The following is a 17,993-nucleotide window of genomic DNA, read 5'->3' as shown; positions in this document are numbered from 1 at the left end:
TCCACATGAAGCCTTATCTGTGTTATTATTTCACAGAAGGAGTCCGGCTTTTGGTTTTAAACTCTAATGTTTGACCTTTTTCTGAACCCTGTAAGCAACAGAAGGTGTGTGATGTTTACACTCTTTAAAAAGCACATGAGGGGACGCTTGTTGTCCACTTAAACCTTTGCACATATAGCTCTACAGTATTGGTGCTGTCATGGAGGTTTTATGAATGAGTGAGACCTTGAATGTGCAGACTGACTGATGCTTTTGTGTGCAATGTATCTGTGGGCAGTGTGAGGCGTCTTCCTTACACTGGGATCTTTGTCTCTTGTTTCTTGTATACATATATCTATATCTATATATATAGATATAGATATATGCGATTCTTTTAATTAACCATTGTTGATTTTGTGTTGCCGAACCGTTGTGCATCGTGAGTTATTATGGACTGTAGTTTATTACCACTGACCTTTTCCATCAGGACACTCACTGTACATAACTGTCCCTCTTGAGCAAATAAAAAACTTGAAACTTGCACTTTGTCTGGCGGGAGGAAGGGGCGGGTCGTTCGGGGTCAGGCGTTTTAACTCCTCACGAGTGTCTTCCACTGCAATAAGTCACAGTCTCGAGGGAGATAAGCGTCTCTGGAGCTCCTGCAAGACCCCGAGCGGACTCGGCTTGCGCGTGGACTACGACCTGCTTCCGACTGGAAGACCCCGCCGACCTGATTTCCAAGCTTCCCGTAGCGGGGAACCCAGCGTTTATTTACACCGTCGTCTTGCAACAATATCCGCGAAGGAGCGTGGCCGTCTGTAAACATCATTAACCCCAAGCCGAGAGAGTCCCAGAGGAAACTGTCCCGCCGGCCGGGATGAATGCGAGGAATTACATCAACATGCATGCTGACACAGACAGAGACTTGTGTGTACACACACACACACACACCCTAACTGCAGCTGGCGACATCATCAAACAATCACATGATAGCCGAGTTGAACAAACAACCTCCTGCTTTATCAGTTGACTGAAAGCTGCAGGCTTTAACTCTCGTGAAGGCTCACGTCGCCGCAAAAGGGTGTGTTCTATGTGTCTTTGTCTTGTGTGTGTGTGTGTACAGTTTTGTATTTCTGTGTCAGTGACACCGCCAGCGCTCGCTGCCAACTGGGAATTAAAGATCACACATACTCCACTGTCATGTTAATTGCATCGACAGATAATTGATTTGAGTGTGGAAACAGCCGCCCCGGCAGGCGTTCACGGTCACGTGGTCTGTGTTGCATCATCATTCTCACTTTAAACTTCTCGTTGTGTCGGATCACAGCCCTGCGCCGTGGCTATTGCATTTCATCATACACACCGTCGACTATAGACCTCAGTAGATGAGTGTGTTTCCTGCTGCGTTTCCATCGCCTGGGGGTTTTAAGCCAACCCGGAGTAGCCTCATCCTCTCAGCCGGCTTGTGATCACAGAGCTGTAGACGAGGATGTTTCATACGAGTCCTTCAGTGAAACAGTAGCGGGATAAAATGAAGGGGATTACTTTGACTGACAGGATTCCCGTCCTCCTCCCTCCCCTCTTCAGAAAACACTTACATAACCGTTGTGAGAGTAAATATACCATGTAAATATAATTTGACGATAGCGATATTGGAAATGTCTCCTTTATAACCTGAAATGAATGAATGAAGTTCATTCAGTGAGATTCAGGACGGAAAAGTGTTCGACTGAGCGACTCAGAAGCTCTTTTGTCTCGGCAGCAGTTAGATTTTTTCAATGAACACCTTTTGTTGTGTGTTTTAGATTTAAATTTAGCATCTTTCTATGTCGGTTTTGTGTCTTGTTGTCTTGTTTCATACGGCATGTCCTGGTGTTTGTTCTTGTCATGAGTTTTTTTTGTCTGTTGTGCACTGTAAACCTCGTCTGTTGTTGTCTGTATGAGTCTGTTGTTGACAAATGAGTTTCCCTACTGGGGATTAATACATCTGTCTGTCTGTCTGTCTGTCTGTCTGTCTGTCTGTCTGTCTGGCTAGATGGCTAGATGGCTAGATGGCTAGATGGCTAGATATCTAGATGGCTAGATGGCTAGATAGCTAGATGGCTAGCTAGATGGCTAGTTAGCTAGCTAGATGGCTAGATATCTAGATGGCTAGCTAGCTAGATGGCTAGATATCTAGACGGCTAGCTAGCTAGCTAGCTAGCTAGATGGCTAGATATCTAGATGGCTAGCTAGCTAGATGGCTAGATATCTAGACGGCTAGCTTGATGGCTAGCTAGCTAGCTCGATGGCTAGATATCGATCTGGCTAGATGGCTAGATATCTAGACGGCTAGCTTGATGGCTAGCTAGCTAGCTGGATGGCTAGATATCTAGCTGGCTAGATGGCTAGATATCTAGACGGCTAGCTTGATGGCTAGCTAGCTAGCTAGATGGCTAGATATCTAGATGGCTAGCTTGATGGCTAGTTAGCTAGCTAGATGGCTAGATATCTAGACGGCTAGCTTGATGGCTAGCTAGCTAGCTAGATGGCTAGATATCTAGATGGCTAGCTTGATGGCTAGTTAGCTAGCTAGATGGCTAGATATCTAGATGGCTAGCTAGCCAGATGGCTAGATATCTAGACGGCTAGCTTGATGGCTTGCTAGCTAGCTCGATGGCTAGATATCGATCTGGCTAGATGGCTAGTTATCTAGATGGCTAGCTAGCTAGAACGGTGATGGTAGTATACAACTGTTAAACAAAAAAATAAGATACAAACAATTATAATAACGATAAGCGTTGGTGTGTATCAGCTCAGCTGGTATCTTAAACTAAAACATGCTGTTGAAACATCTCTTTTCCTCATATTGTCTCTCCTTCTCCTCATCCCTCTCTCTCTCTTTGTCCTCATCCCCCCTTCTCCCCCTGAGTGTGCCAGCCCGGCAGTGTGAATTTGCTCCAGATAATCGTGGTCGTACACGGTGCCAGCTTCTGGAGTTGTGGCTGCCACTGCGGCCGCAACGGCTTGTTACCCAGCTGGAGTAATGGCTGCATAGCTCCTTCTCTCCTTCCCCTTTTTTCTTTCATTATTCTCTCTCTCTTTCTCGCTCTCTCCCACACTCAAACTGGAGGCCACTGTTTTTGTCCTCCTTGCTCGCTGTCACAGGTCATCATTCACCGTTCCTGTCCCCTTTATCTCAATTCCTCTCTTGCTCGCTGCAGTATTTTCACGGCTCGCTTTCTCCTCCTCTTCCTCCTCTTCTTCCTGTTCTTCCTCTCTTCTCTCAGAAGTAGTCACTGTGGCCACTGAGCCATGATCCAGCTCCACTCTGATCCTGATGAGAAGAATGATGAAGCAAAAGGGGTGATGGGGATGTTTATGGCTACTGAAAAGGAAGCCATTTTTTTTTAATGCGCTCTTCCTTATTAGTCTGGCTGAACCAGCGATGTCACACATTTTAACTAACTCGCAGAGCCGTTTGTTGGTACTTTTAACTCTGGATTTGACATGATTATCTGTAAGGAGGTTCTCATTTGTAACCTCGGCGTCTCGTTCTGACGAGGGAACCGAACACCAAAGATCAGAGTCCACGCTTTGTTAGCGATAGCGCCTCTCCAGGGAGAGGCTATTGATAAAGAAAGCAAATACGTCAACACAAACCAAAGCACACAGACGGCACACACCGTGATAACACACACACACACACACACACAGGTCATGCAGTGGCCTGCCCTTGTTTGGTTTAATGTCATCTGTATCTGCTTGGCTTGACTGGTCCTCTCTCTCTTAATCTTCGACTGTGCAGCGCATCAATGAGTTGTGTAATCCGATTGCGGCAAAGTCCAGACAAACTACTTCTTTATTTTTATTCCAGTCTGCTGCACACAGGACGCACAATTGCCCGCTCATTCAGACCAACATGGCTCTCCATTGCACCTGCTATACCTGGTTCTCCAGCCGAGTCCATTCGGCCGCTTTAACGACTCTAAAATGTGGCACTTTTTTTCAAATTTGTCTCTTTTGTCGTCTGTTCCTAGCACGTGGCCACAAAATAATGGTAACGAACGTATAGTTAGAGGAATTAAAGTCTCTTAATACTGTAGGGAGGAAACTTAAGCAGCAGAATAAACAGATTTAGAGGAAATTAAATGTTTTCCCACTCTAGCCACAGCTATTTTTCTTTTTTATACCATGAACTATATTTGATCACTATGGACAAGATGGACGCCAACATGTAACACGGCTGAGTTTCCATCTGAAGCGTCTAATTGCAAAATTTAAAAAAGGTATGCTTTGACCAGAGTTGAGCAATCGGAGTAAAAACTGGTTGAGTTCACGACTCAAATTAGCAGCTTTAATAAACTGCCTGAAATTAATCAGGAGATTAATGCATTTCATCTCTTCCTACATAAACATACGAGGGTATGAAATATGACGAACACCTCACGGTGTAGAGCCGTCTGATAAAAAGAGATCTTCCCGGAGCAAATATCTTCAATACGTAGAATATTATACAATTTCCTTTGGATTGCGGGAGTTTATGGTCTTGAGTCGCACGCGTCTCGTCTTTAATAATTCATATCGACGTGGTTCATGTTCAAATCCGCCAACCACAAAACCACCGCAGGTGCTTCACCTTTCATGTTGTACAATTGCATCCTTTCCATTAAACCACTATATTGACTCTCGGAGTGACGGGATGGTACGGCGTCGGCGTCGGCGTAGGCGTCGGCGTCTGCAACACGCTTCAGGGATAGTTAAGACCCTCCGATTTGATCAAATGTGTTCGGTGTCAATCAAAGAACCCGACTCGGCGCGTTAGCCGAGGCGAGCTATCTGATCCTGTGGCCTCCGCCGGCGTTCCCGCTCTATTTATTTTCTTTGCCCGCCGAGGATTCGCTCTCTTCTCGCTCAGTCCCCCCCCCCCCCCCCCCCCACCCCGCCTTTTTACAATTTAGATTTATGGAAATGCTTGTAATAGAAAGCTGCTTTCACGGGATGACAGACAGCGATGATGAGGCGAGCGGCGTGTAGCTACTGGTAGCGGGAATGCCTGAGAAGGATCACGCCTCAGGATCCAACCTCCAATTTAATAAGAGAAGTACACGGAGACTGTTAGTTGTGTCAGCGGAAACAAGGATTGAAAGGGAAGGGGGGGGGGGGGTAATATATGAACGTCTATGTGTGTCTGTGTATGCGCCTTTGATTGCGGGTGAGGATACGTGCATGTCTGAGCTTGTACAAGAGCGTGAGTGTGATTGTGTGTTTTGAAGGAGGCTGTGGGAGGGGGAAACCAAAATCATTAGAATAACAATGACTTTGTAATCTCCCTCGGTTGGATTTCATAGGTTTTCTTAGCAGTGCGTGTTTGCTCACACAGAGCTTGAAGGAGCTCAGCCGACAGGGGTTAAAGGGAAAGAATACAAGCGCGTGCCCTTGTTTGCATTTCCATTGATAAAGCAGCTACTCAGAGACTCAATTCATCCTGTGTCATGATGGCGTTGCAAAACGTTTGTATGGGCTGTGTTTTAAATACTCTTTCATATGCATTTTATTGCGTACTGTGGCTGCTTCCCATGGCTGCAATTCAATAAAAGACTTCAGAAGGCCTCGCTGGTATAGGAGTGGGAATCACCACAGGTCCCACGACACAATATCGCCCACGATACTTAAGTCCCGATACGATAATATCGCGATACAGTATTGCGATTTATTACAATTTTTTTCAAGCGTAAATTGTCCCCAAAGGAAAACTTTGTCACCAAAAAAAAAATTGATTTCATTATTCAAGGACCAAAAACGTCAAGAATAGATTAAATAAAAGATCGATACTCGGCTTCCGTGTATCGATATAGATATCGCGATACTATGCTGTATCGCCATATATCACTACATCATATCGTGATATATCGTGATGCAATACGGTACGGTATCACGATACTGCATTGTATTGTGATATATCGTGATACTCTGTACTATCGCCATATACCACGATACTATATTGTATCGTGATATATCACGATACAATACGGTACGGTATCACGATACGGTATTGTGATATATTGCGATACAGCGATTGTTAGTCGCAAACAAAGATACTGAACACTGGATGCAAAGTGTTTTGTTCGAATGCCTTTTCGAGCTAACGCTTAATTGTGTTAATTAACTACGCCCTGCTAAATTACAGCTCTTTTAGCAATAGCCTACCAAAGTAAACATCAGGCATGATAAACTACCTCCAGCAGGGACGGCACAGCGAACCAGACAGTGAAATGATAGCAGTTACTGGAGGGATTGCTGTTTCTTAGGGTGTTACCCCCTACTTTGCTGCTGTGCCATTTCCTTGTGGTGGCTGGATGGAAGGAAGGATAGAAGGATGGAAGGATGGATGCAGAATAAATGTGGTTTTCTTGGAAGCTGACGGAGGGAGCTGGCATTGGAGCAGAGAAATCCATTTCCTATTGAGACAAAAGAACGTGTAAATATAACTCCAGCTCAACAACTCAAGATGCCAGCGAGTCCTCTCATTATCGCGGCTCTTGATACCAGCAAAGAGAGAAGGCTAATAGACTAACCTCTGCTGCTAATCACGTTTTTATAGGCTCCCCTATAAGAAGATCTCCCTTTAGGGGGATTAAACTTTCTATTTTTACAGCGCTAACGGCCACGGCAAAATGTTTTAAAACCTTTTTTTCTTTGACGAGCTGGTTTGTTGATTTTTTGTTCCAAGCTGTCTGTTGAATTTGCAGTGTATCACTTTTACTTAAGCATTAGGATTTCATGCTTTACATTAATGATTCAGAGTGAATAACAAATTAATCCAAGGCATGAAATTACAATCTCCCATTTCCGTTTTCCCATCCCCGACAACAATGGATTTAGCACCGTGAACGGATTTTGGTTTATGCTCTTTTATCTTTCGCAATACAATTGCTGTAAATATGAATTTAAGAGATCAAGCAAATTTGGCTGCATTGTTAAGAAGCTTAGGATATGGGGACAAAAAAAAAGGGGAGGGGGGAAAAGCAGAAGACCTGCTGCCTATTCCAGGGTGACAGAGGTTTAGAGCTGCGACTGCTCCAGAGGCCACATCCTGAAGCCTGTTCTTTCCTGATTTCCATTCGCTGCCCTCCGGCTGTTGTTTCCACAACCCTCAGTGATGGTTTGCTTATCATTTCACATTCATTTTCATTTTTCTGGCCTTGCCCGTTCTCGCTTCTTCTCCGCATCTCTTTCGCGAGATAAGCAGACACAATGCAGCCGCCTTTGACCGCGGTTGGCACGGCCGCTGTGTCTTGCCCAGCGGCCGGCCGGCGGGTGGTGGTGGTGGTGGTGTGGGGAGGGAGGGTGGAGGGAGATGGGGGAGGAGAAGGGAGGGAATCTCCAGCTTTCTGGCACAGCGTCCCAACACAACCAAGTGAGTTGCAGCCTGGCTGAGGGTGCGAGTGCAGTGTTTTGTGAGCGTGACTATTCATTATGAATGGGAGGTTTTGCAGGGGTGTAAATCTGTCTTTTCTCCCAGCTATGATCACAGCTTGCGTGTGTGCCGGCATGCAAGGCGCTCTGCTGTCTCTCTTATGCTCTTGACTCGAGGCTCTTCTTGAGCGAGTGTTAAAAAATAATAATTAAATACGTCATTGTTTTTCCGGAGTTGATGACAGAAGTAACTGAGAGGTGAACCGTCTCGCTTCCTGTTTTCATCTCTGTTGTGCGTTCGGACCGAATATAACTCATTGACTTCAGTAAAGATGGAATAGATATGGTGATATTGTGAGTTCGTTTTCGCCGTTGTAGACACTTTGACATCATGTCAGACCATTTTTTTTTCCCCCTGCGTCAACAAACTTAACTTAACCAGGAATTGTTTATGTTTTCAGAGGCCCACAACTGTTTATTATGTGTTCAAATATTGCTGATATTGCATGAAGTCAGTTGCCGTTAGATCCTTATCACCATTGGTGAAATGTCCTTCTCGTAGCAGGAGCTACATTCACAATGCTGATGACTCAAATTTGCAATTAAAAGCTGAAAGCGCTGCCTCGCTTCTACCTTACCGGTAATTCCATTCACTGCTAACTTAGTCATGCCCTCCTCCTCTTTTTCTTTCTAGGTCAGTAGGTAACTATCTTTTCCATGAATCATTCCTGGTTGCATTTATATGTAAATTCCCTTCTCGGTGATTCTGACTTCTCATAAACCACAGAAAGACATTGGCTTTGAACTCCAGCGCACTCGCAGCGATCTGGTGTTGTTCTTATTCTTTTCAAGTTCACTCCTCGGCTGCATGGAAACAGAGAAGCCTCTGTCGAGTGCGACAAAGAGGTGGTCACGCAATCGACTTAAACAAAGGCTTCAATTCCCTCTGTTACTGACAGCAATATGAATGGATAACCTCCTTTTATTTACACCATTCAGTCACTTTCTTTCTCTGCAGCTGTTGCCACAACACGAAGGGGCGATGCATACATTTCTTCCAACGACTGCCGGCGGAGGAGAGACATAAAAAGATGGATGGGGAGTAAATGTTGTATACACATATGCGATTGAGGGGCGTGGGTGTAGCGAGAGCTCTAAAGGGCGAAAAGGCTGCAGGGCTTGAGAGGAAAAAAGCTGGCTCAGCAGGAGGCTGATTATACCACCAACGGGATCCACTTTGCACATCCAGCATGTACAAACTCAAACAAAGGAGCATGGCAGCGTGCAGGCAGCTGAAAGTGAAGGTGGGGGGGCGGGGGGGGTCTGACCCTACGCCGCTTTTTTGCAGAAGCAGTGGCACTTTTACGACCATGCTAATAAAGTGCTTCTGGGACGGAGAGCAGCTCCCCACACCTCCGTCTGCTCACACGCCGAGAACAGCTTGACTGGGGCCTTTAGGACCTGTGTTTATGGACGCGTTGGATCAATACACTCCCTGAGGGTCTATATTTAAGTCGGAGCTGGGTAGCGTACCCGTTGATCACGAGGGGAGGGAGGGGGGAGCCCAACAAGATGACCATTACGAGGTTTATGAAAGGACGGACACGGTTCAGGGGGAATCCCAAATCAGCTCTGCAAATCAAACCTTCCTTCTAGCTGTAGTGGCCTCGGTGTGTGTGTGTGTGTGTGTGTGTGTGTGTGTGCACAGGATCTCCACATGCACCGCACCTTCTATATCTCCATCTTCCGTCGCCGGGCGCTCGTTAATTCGAGGCTGCGATCGCTGATTATTCCATCCACATCCTTCACCGTCGATTCTCTCCTGCGCCCCTTAGCCGCTAGAAGAAAAAATGCAAATCTGGAGCGTGACAAACGATGTAGGGCCATCTCTGACACGTTCGAGCCCCCCCCCCCCTCCTCCTCCGGCGTCCCCGTGTCGCTCCCCAGCTTATACCTCCTCCAGCGCCGCAGTAATTACCCTTGTTGAATTGCTACGCCTAATCATACTTGATTTTGGGATGCGCTGCCATTGTCTCCACTTGTTAGCCCCTCACAGTGCTCGGTTCTGATAGAGTACACTGATAATACTGTGAGAACGAGGCACACACACACACACACACACACACACACACACGTACTGTATATTATACTGTTGGCTGGTGTTTTTACGAGGGAACTGTGTAATACGGTTATTCATTTAAAGATGATGGTTGTGCCGCCAGTGATTAATCCTTCAACAATTTGATCGTGTCAGCAGAAAATGATTAAAAAAAACAACAACAACAACAACCGCAACATTTACAAGAATAATAATGAATGGGTTCAGATTGTGTAAAAGCCTTTAAAGAGCAGAGAGCAAAGGAGAGGCATGTGTGGAAGTGGCTCCCCAATTTGTTCTCACTTTGTTCCAGTAATAAGATCCAGGCCCTTTTTCCAGTGGACGACATAATTAACTCCCGGGGACAGACGGCGTGGAGCTCGGCCTCGTGGTTTTTATGGCTTTGCAGAAAAGATCTCTGCAGCCGAGGCCGGCGGCATAAATTGCACACTTTAGCCTGATGTATGTTTTCACTGATGGATATGGAAAGGGAAGAAATGCTGGTTGATCTGTTGGAGTAGAAAAACGTAAAAACAATTGAGGGAGGGGGTAAATGTAGGACTTAAATGAAGAGCACAGGATTGTCCACTGTGTGCTTTTCTTGGTGCTATTGATTGATTTCTTTGTCTTTTTTTGATCTAAACGTAATTCATGTTTTTTGGTTTGGTCACAAATATTATTGTCATAATGTTTTTAGAGCTTTGAATCATTGTAATATGCAAGAAGCGACATTAAGCCATCACTTCATGTCATAATAACACGCTGTGAGTTTAGAAACTCGGACCAGAGCGACGCTTTCGTACATTTCCAATTCACTTTAAGTCTGCCGAGTCGTTGCCAAACGTCCAAGGCTTTTGTCTGAGTCTGACGCGGCGTTGTTCTTGGAAACCGCTCGGCTCGGTGTGAGCGGCAGTGTGAGTCAGCTCGGGCCAATTTTCATTGGTGTAACCCTCGTCTCTTTCCTGCATTGTCCTGTTCCCGTTCGGCGACTCCTCTGGAATGTGCACCGTGATGGTTTCCGCTCATTGTCTCTTTTTTAAAACCTCCACTTCTCTTCGCCTCACTGAGGAAGACCTTTGACCTTTTTCCAAACAGTGAAAGCTCTTCTAATGAGTCTTTTTTTTTTTCCATTTAGTCAGACCTGTTTCCTTTCGGAGGATGTGTTTCGGCATAATGTGATATCTAAAATCTTTGTACTTCTTGTTTCTTCTTTTTCCAGAAACATGTGAAGACCCTCGCAGAGATTTGACCTGCGAGTTAGCCTTCCAACAACAGAAAGGCGAAGGTCTCCTCCATCCTTCCCCCCTCGTTCGTTCTCTCTGCTTCCTTTGAGGCTTCTTCCTTGCGGGCCCATCAAACATGGCGGGCCGGCGGGCAACACGCAGGACTTTATCGTCCGACCTGAGCGTCGGAGCCGTGGCCGCCCTGCTCGGCATTTGGCTCTTAGCCGTCCCCGTCTCGGCCGGTGGGCAGACCTTCACTAACTTCCACCCCGAGCGTCGGGACTGGTTGTTCAACCACCTGACGGTCCACCAGACCACGGGGGCGTTGTACATCGGCGCCGTCAACCGAGTGTACAAGCTCTCGGGCAACCTGACCCTCCTCGTTTCCCACGATACGGGCCCGGAGGACGACAACAAGGCCTGCTACCCTCCTCTGATCGTCCAGCCCTGCTCGGAGCCCCTCGTCTCCACCAACAACGTCAACAAGCTTCTCCTCGTCGATTATTCCCAGAACCGGCTGCTGGCCTGCGGCAGCCTCTACCAAGGGGTCTGCAAACTCCTCCGATTGGACGACCTCTTCATCTTAGTGGAGCCCTCTCACAAGAAAGAGCACTACCTCTCCAGCGTCAACCAGACTGGGACCATGTACGGGGTCATCGTGCCTTCGCAGGGCCAGGACGGCACCTTGTTCATCGGCACGGCGGTCGACGGAAAACAGGATTACTTCCCCACCATCTCCAGTCGAAAGCTGCCCCGCGATCCAGAGTCTTCTGCCATGTTGGACTATGAATTGCACACGGACTTTGTGTCCTCCCTGATCAAGATACCGTCGGACACCCTGGCGCTGGTCTCCCACTTCGACATCTACTATGTTTACGGCTTCGCCAGCGGCAGCTTTGTTTACTTCCTGACCGTGCAGCCCGAGACGCCGGAGAACAGCATGTCGTCGGGCGGATCCGCGAGCGACCTCTTCTACACGTCTCGCATCGTCCGCCTCTGCAAAGACGACCGCAAGTTCCACTCCTACGTCTCGCTGCCCGTCGGCTGCGTGAAGAACGGCGTGGAGTATCGGCTGCTGCAGGCCGCCCACCTCGGCAAGCCGGGCCGCGTCCTCGCCGCCTCGCTCAACATCAGCGCCCAGGACGACGTGCTCTTCACCGTCTTCTCCAAGGGCCAGAAGCAGTTCCACCGGCCGCCGGACGACTCGGCGCTCTGCGTCTTCACCATCCGAGACGTCAACGCGCGTATCAAGGAGCGCCTGCAGTCCTGCTACCAGGGAGAAGGGAATCTGGAGCTCAACTGGTTGCTTGGGAAGGATGTGCAGTGCACCAAAGCGGTGAGTTACATGCAAACACACACATATATACAGATGTACGCTACACACACCATGCACTTCCTGCATATTAACAGTATGGAAATGCCTATTCCATGCGGTGACAATGGGGCGTTCCTATTTTAGTGCAGTTGATCAACGATCCGAGGCTGCTGTTAGATGGAAATGTAAATTATTATTTGCATAGGTCATTTTTGGTTCATGCATTTTTGGCAGGGACAAGCGCTAAAATGGAGCGTTTCATACAGATGCATTCAAACAGACAAAAAAAGTGTTTTCTGGACATTAAAGCATGTTCATGTTCTAGTAGAAACTAAAGCTACAAGCGTAACCTGGAACATTAGCATGATTTCTCTCCTTTAAGGTGAAGCATTCAAGCAGAATCTGATATGCAGGACATACGATTGTCCAACAACATCTACGTATTGTTTCCTTCCTTTAACCCGTTCCAGACCTCTTTTTCTCTGTGTTTGAGTCGTCTTAGGAACCCCAAATTAATGCCAATACTTATGTTTATCGTATGTATTTGTTCAGCAAAGTCTTGGGATATAAAATGTATATCCGCAAAAAAAAATCACTTTTAAAAGATATTTTGATCGTAACTGTGAACATCCAGCATGATATGAGCCAGATTCCCCAAAAAAGCCTCTCGGAGCGTCAATAAGACACCTTTTTAGAAAGATTAGCACCTAAAGAATCAGAATCTTCAACAAAAATTACAATAAAACAAAGTCTTGACCTGCTAGGAAGGAGTGTCAGTCAAAAAAACTGTGTCGTTCGGTTAAAAAATGGAAAAATTACGTATTTTATGCCAAAAGATTGTCTGAATGGGGCATGCTGGGACTTAAAATGAGCGCGGGGAGGTTTTCGCGCACGGTTTCCAAAAGGGAAACATGAAGGAAATGACCGACACTTCTCAATGAGCCTGTAAAGCACAAAGCGGTCAAAGTTTTGTGGGCGTCTGCTGTTGTGAAAATAAACACAGCAATTATGAGGAAATGCTTTTGACTGCCTTGTGCCGCCTCTGTTATCAAACGATTCTCACACTTCATGTAATTATGCTAAATTGTTTTGCAGCTCCGATATCCGAGAACATCCACTTTCAAGCGTATTTCAATGACAGATATTCATGAATGAGGGGCCGATTTTTTTATTTTTCTCGACAACCATCAAAGTGATAATCTCCTCGTGCACAACACAAATAAATAAACACACCCCCACCCAGGGGAAGGGGGTCACACACCAGCTTATTTCTTCTGAAACCCCCAATTATCCTGTACTGCATGTATCTGCTGCATGTTGTCAAGTAGAGTTATTAAGCTTCTTGATTCCCCTTCGTACCCAGGAGGATACAGTCCTCTGGGCTTTCATTCTTTAATTGCGAATAGGAATTTAAGATGTTTCAGACTTAATGACTACTGTAGTAAGTAAGTGTGACGTCTCTGTGTGTGTGTGTGTGTGTGAGTGACGGACCTATAGCAAAGGTCTTAATGTATTTTTAAGGTTTAATGATGTCCCTAACCTAACCTACACTATTATGAGAGCCACTGATCTGCTTCCTTTTGTTGCTAATCCCCTCAGGTCACTCAATTGACCACTCTTATTATAATCAGGGCATTTCCTATTAGCACAATGTCAAAGGTGATTGTAGAGAGAAGGGAGACATTATCTCAAACGGGAGCTGTTGAGTTTTATTACCTCGACGGTGTAGAAGAGGTGGGAGGACGGCGAGTAGGAGGAGGAAGGAGAGATGGCTTATCGTGATGGCGACGCTGAGTTTGGGAGGCTTTCTGTCTGTCGGAGCTCAAGTTTGAACCTTTTTTTCAATCCCCCAGATCATCTCGGTGTGCTCTGAAGTCTAAAGGGAGCCAGTCGTCACCTGGAAAACACAGAAAAAAGATCAGGAGTAGAACATTGGGGCCCGAAAAGTGGTGTCGCGGTTGAACAGGAAGGAGAGCAGAGCGCAACACCGGAGACATGTGGTGCAGCTAGTTAGCTAGTTAGCTAGTTAGCGTGATAGCTGGTCTGCTGCTGGCCGCCAGCCCGCTCTTCAGCTCCTTATGTAGCATCTCGGAGTTAGCTAGCTAAACCTAGCATGCTTCAACGCTACGGTAGTTACAGAAACAAGCCGGAGAAAAGCTGTCACCCATCTGGCCATAGCAATGTGTTCCCCTACGCTGTAACAAGAGCATTAAGTTGTTAGCATTAACTCCACTGCTAGTTTTAGTTGTTACTGCAAAACCTCACGTCACATGTCAGTTTAGTTTAGCTAGCAGCTAGCCTGCTGCAACGGTCATCATGGCAACAGCTCACATTGAAATGGCTGCCGTTCTTCCCACCCGACAGCATTGATTTGAATAGAATTGTCTCTACTTCTATTCTTATGCCTGCAAGGCTGCGCCGCCCACTCCATTATTTAGGCATGCGCTAGCTGTCTGCACTCCTTTTCACATTATACACGACATGCTTTGTGTCGAGGAGATCTGAAATGCAGTCCTCGAGACCGTGTCCTCATGCTCGAAAAAAAGAGCAGACAATAAATCCATAGGATAATACGGATAACGCGCGCTAGATGTCAATTGACGAGTAACTCTCGACGCCGATACAAATTACATTTAACAACCGGATATGTCGACGTGTTTTGCCCGCTTGCTGTTAAAAGCCTCGGACTCGCAGGGGCTGCTTTCAAGGTGCACATGTGTTTCACATCTTGAATTTCTTAAATAAACATGGTCCCGATGCTCACTGTGCAGTTTATTTTTAGAGTGCCTGTGTCTCAGAGGCATCAAACGGGAGGAGAGTCAAGGTTAGACCAACTCGAGAGATTCTCTTTTTTGTTGGATTGTTACTACCCCGCTTGGTTTCTGACACACATGCCATCCCGGTGCCTTTTTTCCTGCGGCCAGTGAGCTGAAAGCAGAGAACCTGAATTACATCCCCGGCTCTCATTCCCTGTGTGTGAACGCTCACATGCAGGCCGAGGCTGGGGAAAAGGGGAACTGAGGCCGAGCCAGGGGGATTCAGACACAGCAGCCAATCAAAGATTTATCGCTCAAGTCGTCCATCCTTCTGCCATCTGGAGGCTCACACCATCTCCCAAGCAGTATCCAGCCATGATGGGAGTCTTTCTGTATCAAGCCGTCTGCGTGTCTCTCTTTGTTTAACACTATCATCCTCGTCCTGATTCCTGCTCGCGCCCCACCAATGCATTAACCTCTCATGACAGCAAAGATAGAGCCGATATCCTGTTACATGTAATTCATCCGTCGTTCAGCTTCCACCAAATGAAACACTTCATGTCATTGTTTAACAAGATTATGCGGCCGACTGTTGAAGCAGAGAACCAAACTGTTTTCTCGGCATACATTCAATATTATACTGAATTGCGAGTCGTTCGATAAGGATTAATCGCACGGGGTTTTAACGGTCTATTTTTGTCTCCGCTGAAGATAACCAGTGTAATCTGTATGCAACAGTCTAGAGACGTGGCAAATCTGCATTTCTTCACCGCTTGGGAGATAAGGCAGAAGGGAAACAGAAGAAAGAAAGAAAAAAGAGAAACTGCAGGAAGGTGAACAAGGAAACTCAACTGCATGCAATCCAGAGGGGGGAAGGGGGGGGGGATCGGGCTCGGCGGCCAAGTCTGCTAAGCGTACATCATCTAAACAATCTAGATATAATCAGAAGCAAATGGTCTCGTTCCCAAAAGACCGTATGCGGAATAGCGGCGCGCATTTGAGGCGGCAGCTATTGATAAGCCGAAGTCTGGAGCTCACGGCTGTTTCGCAAGACAGACGCTGGCTTTCCCGCCTGATTCCTTCTGCGCGTCCGAGTTCAATCGGTATGAGTTTTAAACCAGCTTTCATCAATCACACAGCACGTTTGAGTTTAGAGCTAGCAGAGAAAATAATGATGTGAGCATAGATGGGTTTAGTTGTAATACTGCAGTGGTGGAAACCCCCCCGAGCACTCTGCTATTTTAAGCAAAGGAAATACGAGGAAACACCATACATTTTTTGATGCTAACACAGCGGAGGCGATTGTTGCCTGTCAGCATTATTGCCTTCGCTCCACTCGTGAAAATCTGCGTAGCACTGAAAGGTTTTATTGGTGTGTGGTGAGAAAAGTGGGAAATGTCACTCAGCAAAGTGCGCTTATACCACTCAGACAGCGGCGAAGACAGAGAGAGAGACATAGTGGCAGATAGCGAATGAATGATTCGGGGTTGAAGAGAGCAGAATGTATATATAAGGGTGAACAAGATGGCTTTTGTGTGCAAGATACTATAGGATGTACACATGGGAGGCTCGTCTGGCCATCTCAGTTTACCCCACGTGGCACTTTGAGGCCACCGCCGCTCCGACTGTCTCAGCTGACCTGATTCAGCACCAGAAAGGCGGCTCACATGTTCACGGGTGCAGTTAAGCCGCCGCTTAACGCACTTCTCCTAAGATACACAGTGCAATCACGCCCAGAACTTAAAGCGACTTCACGGCAGTGGTTCTCTTCTAATGAACGGGTGAATACAGTTTATTGCAGCCTCATCTCAGGGTTTGTCATCCACCCAGTGTGTGTGTGTGTGTGTGTGTGTGCCGGAGCCCATAGTTATCATGCGGCATGTGTTTTCCCGCGGAGGTGTGATGATAGGCCGGGGGTAATGAGCCACGGTGGAGAGCAAGGTGGGGTTCAGTCAGCCGAGGCCGAGGCTTGTCTGCCGAGTGGAACAGAAAAGGCGAAGCGTTTGTCTGGCGAGGAGACGGAGCTGCACACCTCCACCTCGCTCTGACCTCCCTCTCTCTCTCTCTCTCTCTCAGAGGCTAACCCCTCTCTATCTCATCTCCGTCTCAGACGCTCTCTGACACCGCTACTATTTTCACAACTCACACCATCACTCTCTCCCTCCGTCTCCCTCTGTCACCTTCATCTTTCCTCCTTACTGAGCTGTCTTCTCTCATAACGCTCTGCGTCTCAGCCTATCCTCTCTCCTAATGTCTTCTTCTCTTAAGTCTGCCTCTCACCCTGAGCTATTTTTCTCGCTCCCCCCCCCTTCATACAGTACATTTCATGTCAGGGTGGTTTTTTCTATGTTTGAATGCGACACATTGGCTTTCACAGTGATGATGCTTTTCTATATGTTTGCAGGTTTATCTCTGGACCTTTCAATGACATTTTTTGTGTTTCTCCTCTGCAGCCGGTGCCCATCGACGACTCGTTCTGCGGTCTGGACATCAACCAGCCGCTCGGCGGCTCTCAGCTGGTGACCGGTCACACTCTCTACACGGAGACTCGAGACCGGATGACTTCTGTCACCTCCTACATCTACAATGGCTACTGCGTGGCCTTCGTGGGCACCAGGAGCGGCCGTCTGAAGAAGGTGAGCGACTATTTTAAAGGCCTGTTGTTCTGTTCCCTTCATCACTTTCTTTGCCTGCTGTCAAAGTGTTGGAGAAGGAATCACGGCGATGGCTGTATAGCGTACCGTGGTGGTCGGCTCAAAGGTGTTGAATAACCCGTACGGGCCTCATTTCATTTTAATAAGCACCTTTCTTGCCTGTGGCTCACTGAGGGGCAAACGAGAGAGCAGGTTTGTGATAAACCTCCTCGTTTTGGTGAGAGAATACATACACACCACAGGGGAAAAGAGCTGCTGGCCAAGTTAATGATAGTTTTTAAGGCACCAGCCACAGGAAACACAGTATTAGAGGAGATTGCCCACTGACAGGATTGACTGGAGGAGACTGAGTACTACGCTCAGGGTTTCGGATTATATGAGTGAGTTTTTGAATCAGAAATATCGACATTGGGAACAGCTGTTGCACCGTTTGGACACTAATGCTGCAACTATTTGTCAAATGTTAAAAAGTGTTTCATGTGTTTTTGTGTGGGTGCATTGTGTCACCGTTGTTGTGCGTCTTGCATACTGATGGTGCTTTCTACACGACGCCCATCATGGTAATCACAC

The 17,993-nt window shown here is 46.9% G+C and overlaps 1 protein-coding gene across 1 annotated transcript in view; it reads left to right on the top strand.

Moving 5' to 3' along the window:
* plxna2 (plexin A2) overlaps nucleotides 1-17,993 on the top strand; it is a 184,646-nt gene that overhangs the window by 15,560 nt on the left and 151,093 nt on the right. The window contains exons 3-4 of the mRNA XM_068597285.1: nucleotides 10,695-12,034; nucleotides 17,223-17,405. Of these exons, the coding sequence (XP_068453386.1) occupies nucleotides 10,835-12,034; nucleotides 17,223-17,405 (1,383 nt within the window). The 5' untranslated portion in view covers nucleotides 10,695-10,834. The remainder of the gene's footprint in view (nucleotides 1-10,694; nucleotides 12,035-17,222; nucleotides 17,406-17,993) is intronic.

Source organism: Clinocottus analis, unplaced genomic scaffold (genome assembly GCF_023055335.1).
Source record: "Clinocottus analis isolate CAN_PGR_092001 unplaced genomic scaffold, fCliAna1.0.p SCAF_4, whole genome shotgun sequence".
Taxonomy (NCBI): domain Eukaryota; kingdom Metazoa; phylum Chordata; class Actinopteri; order Perciformes; family Cottidae; genus Clinocottus; species Clinocottus analis.
This window is presented reverse-complemented; position numbering and strand designations above follow the sequence as displayed.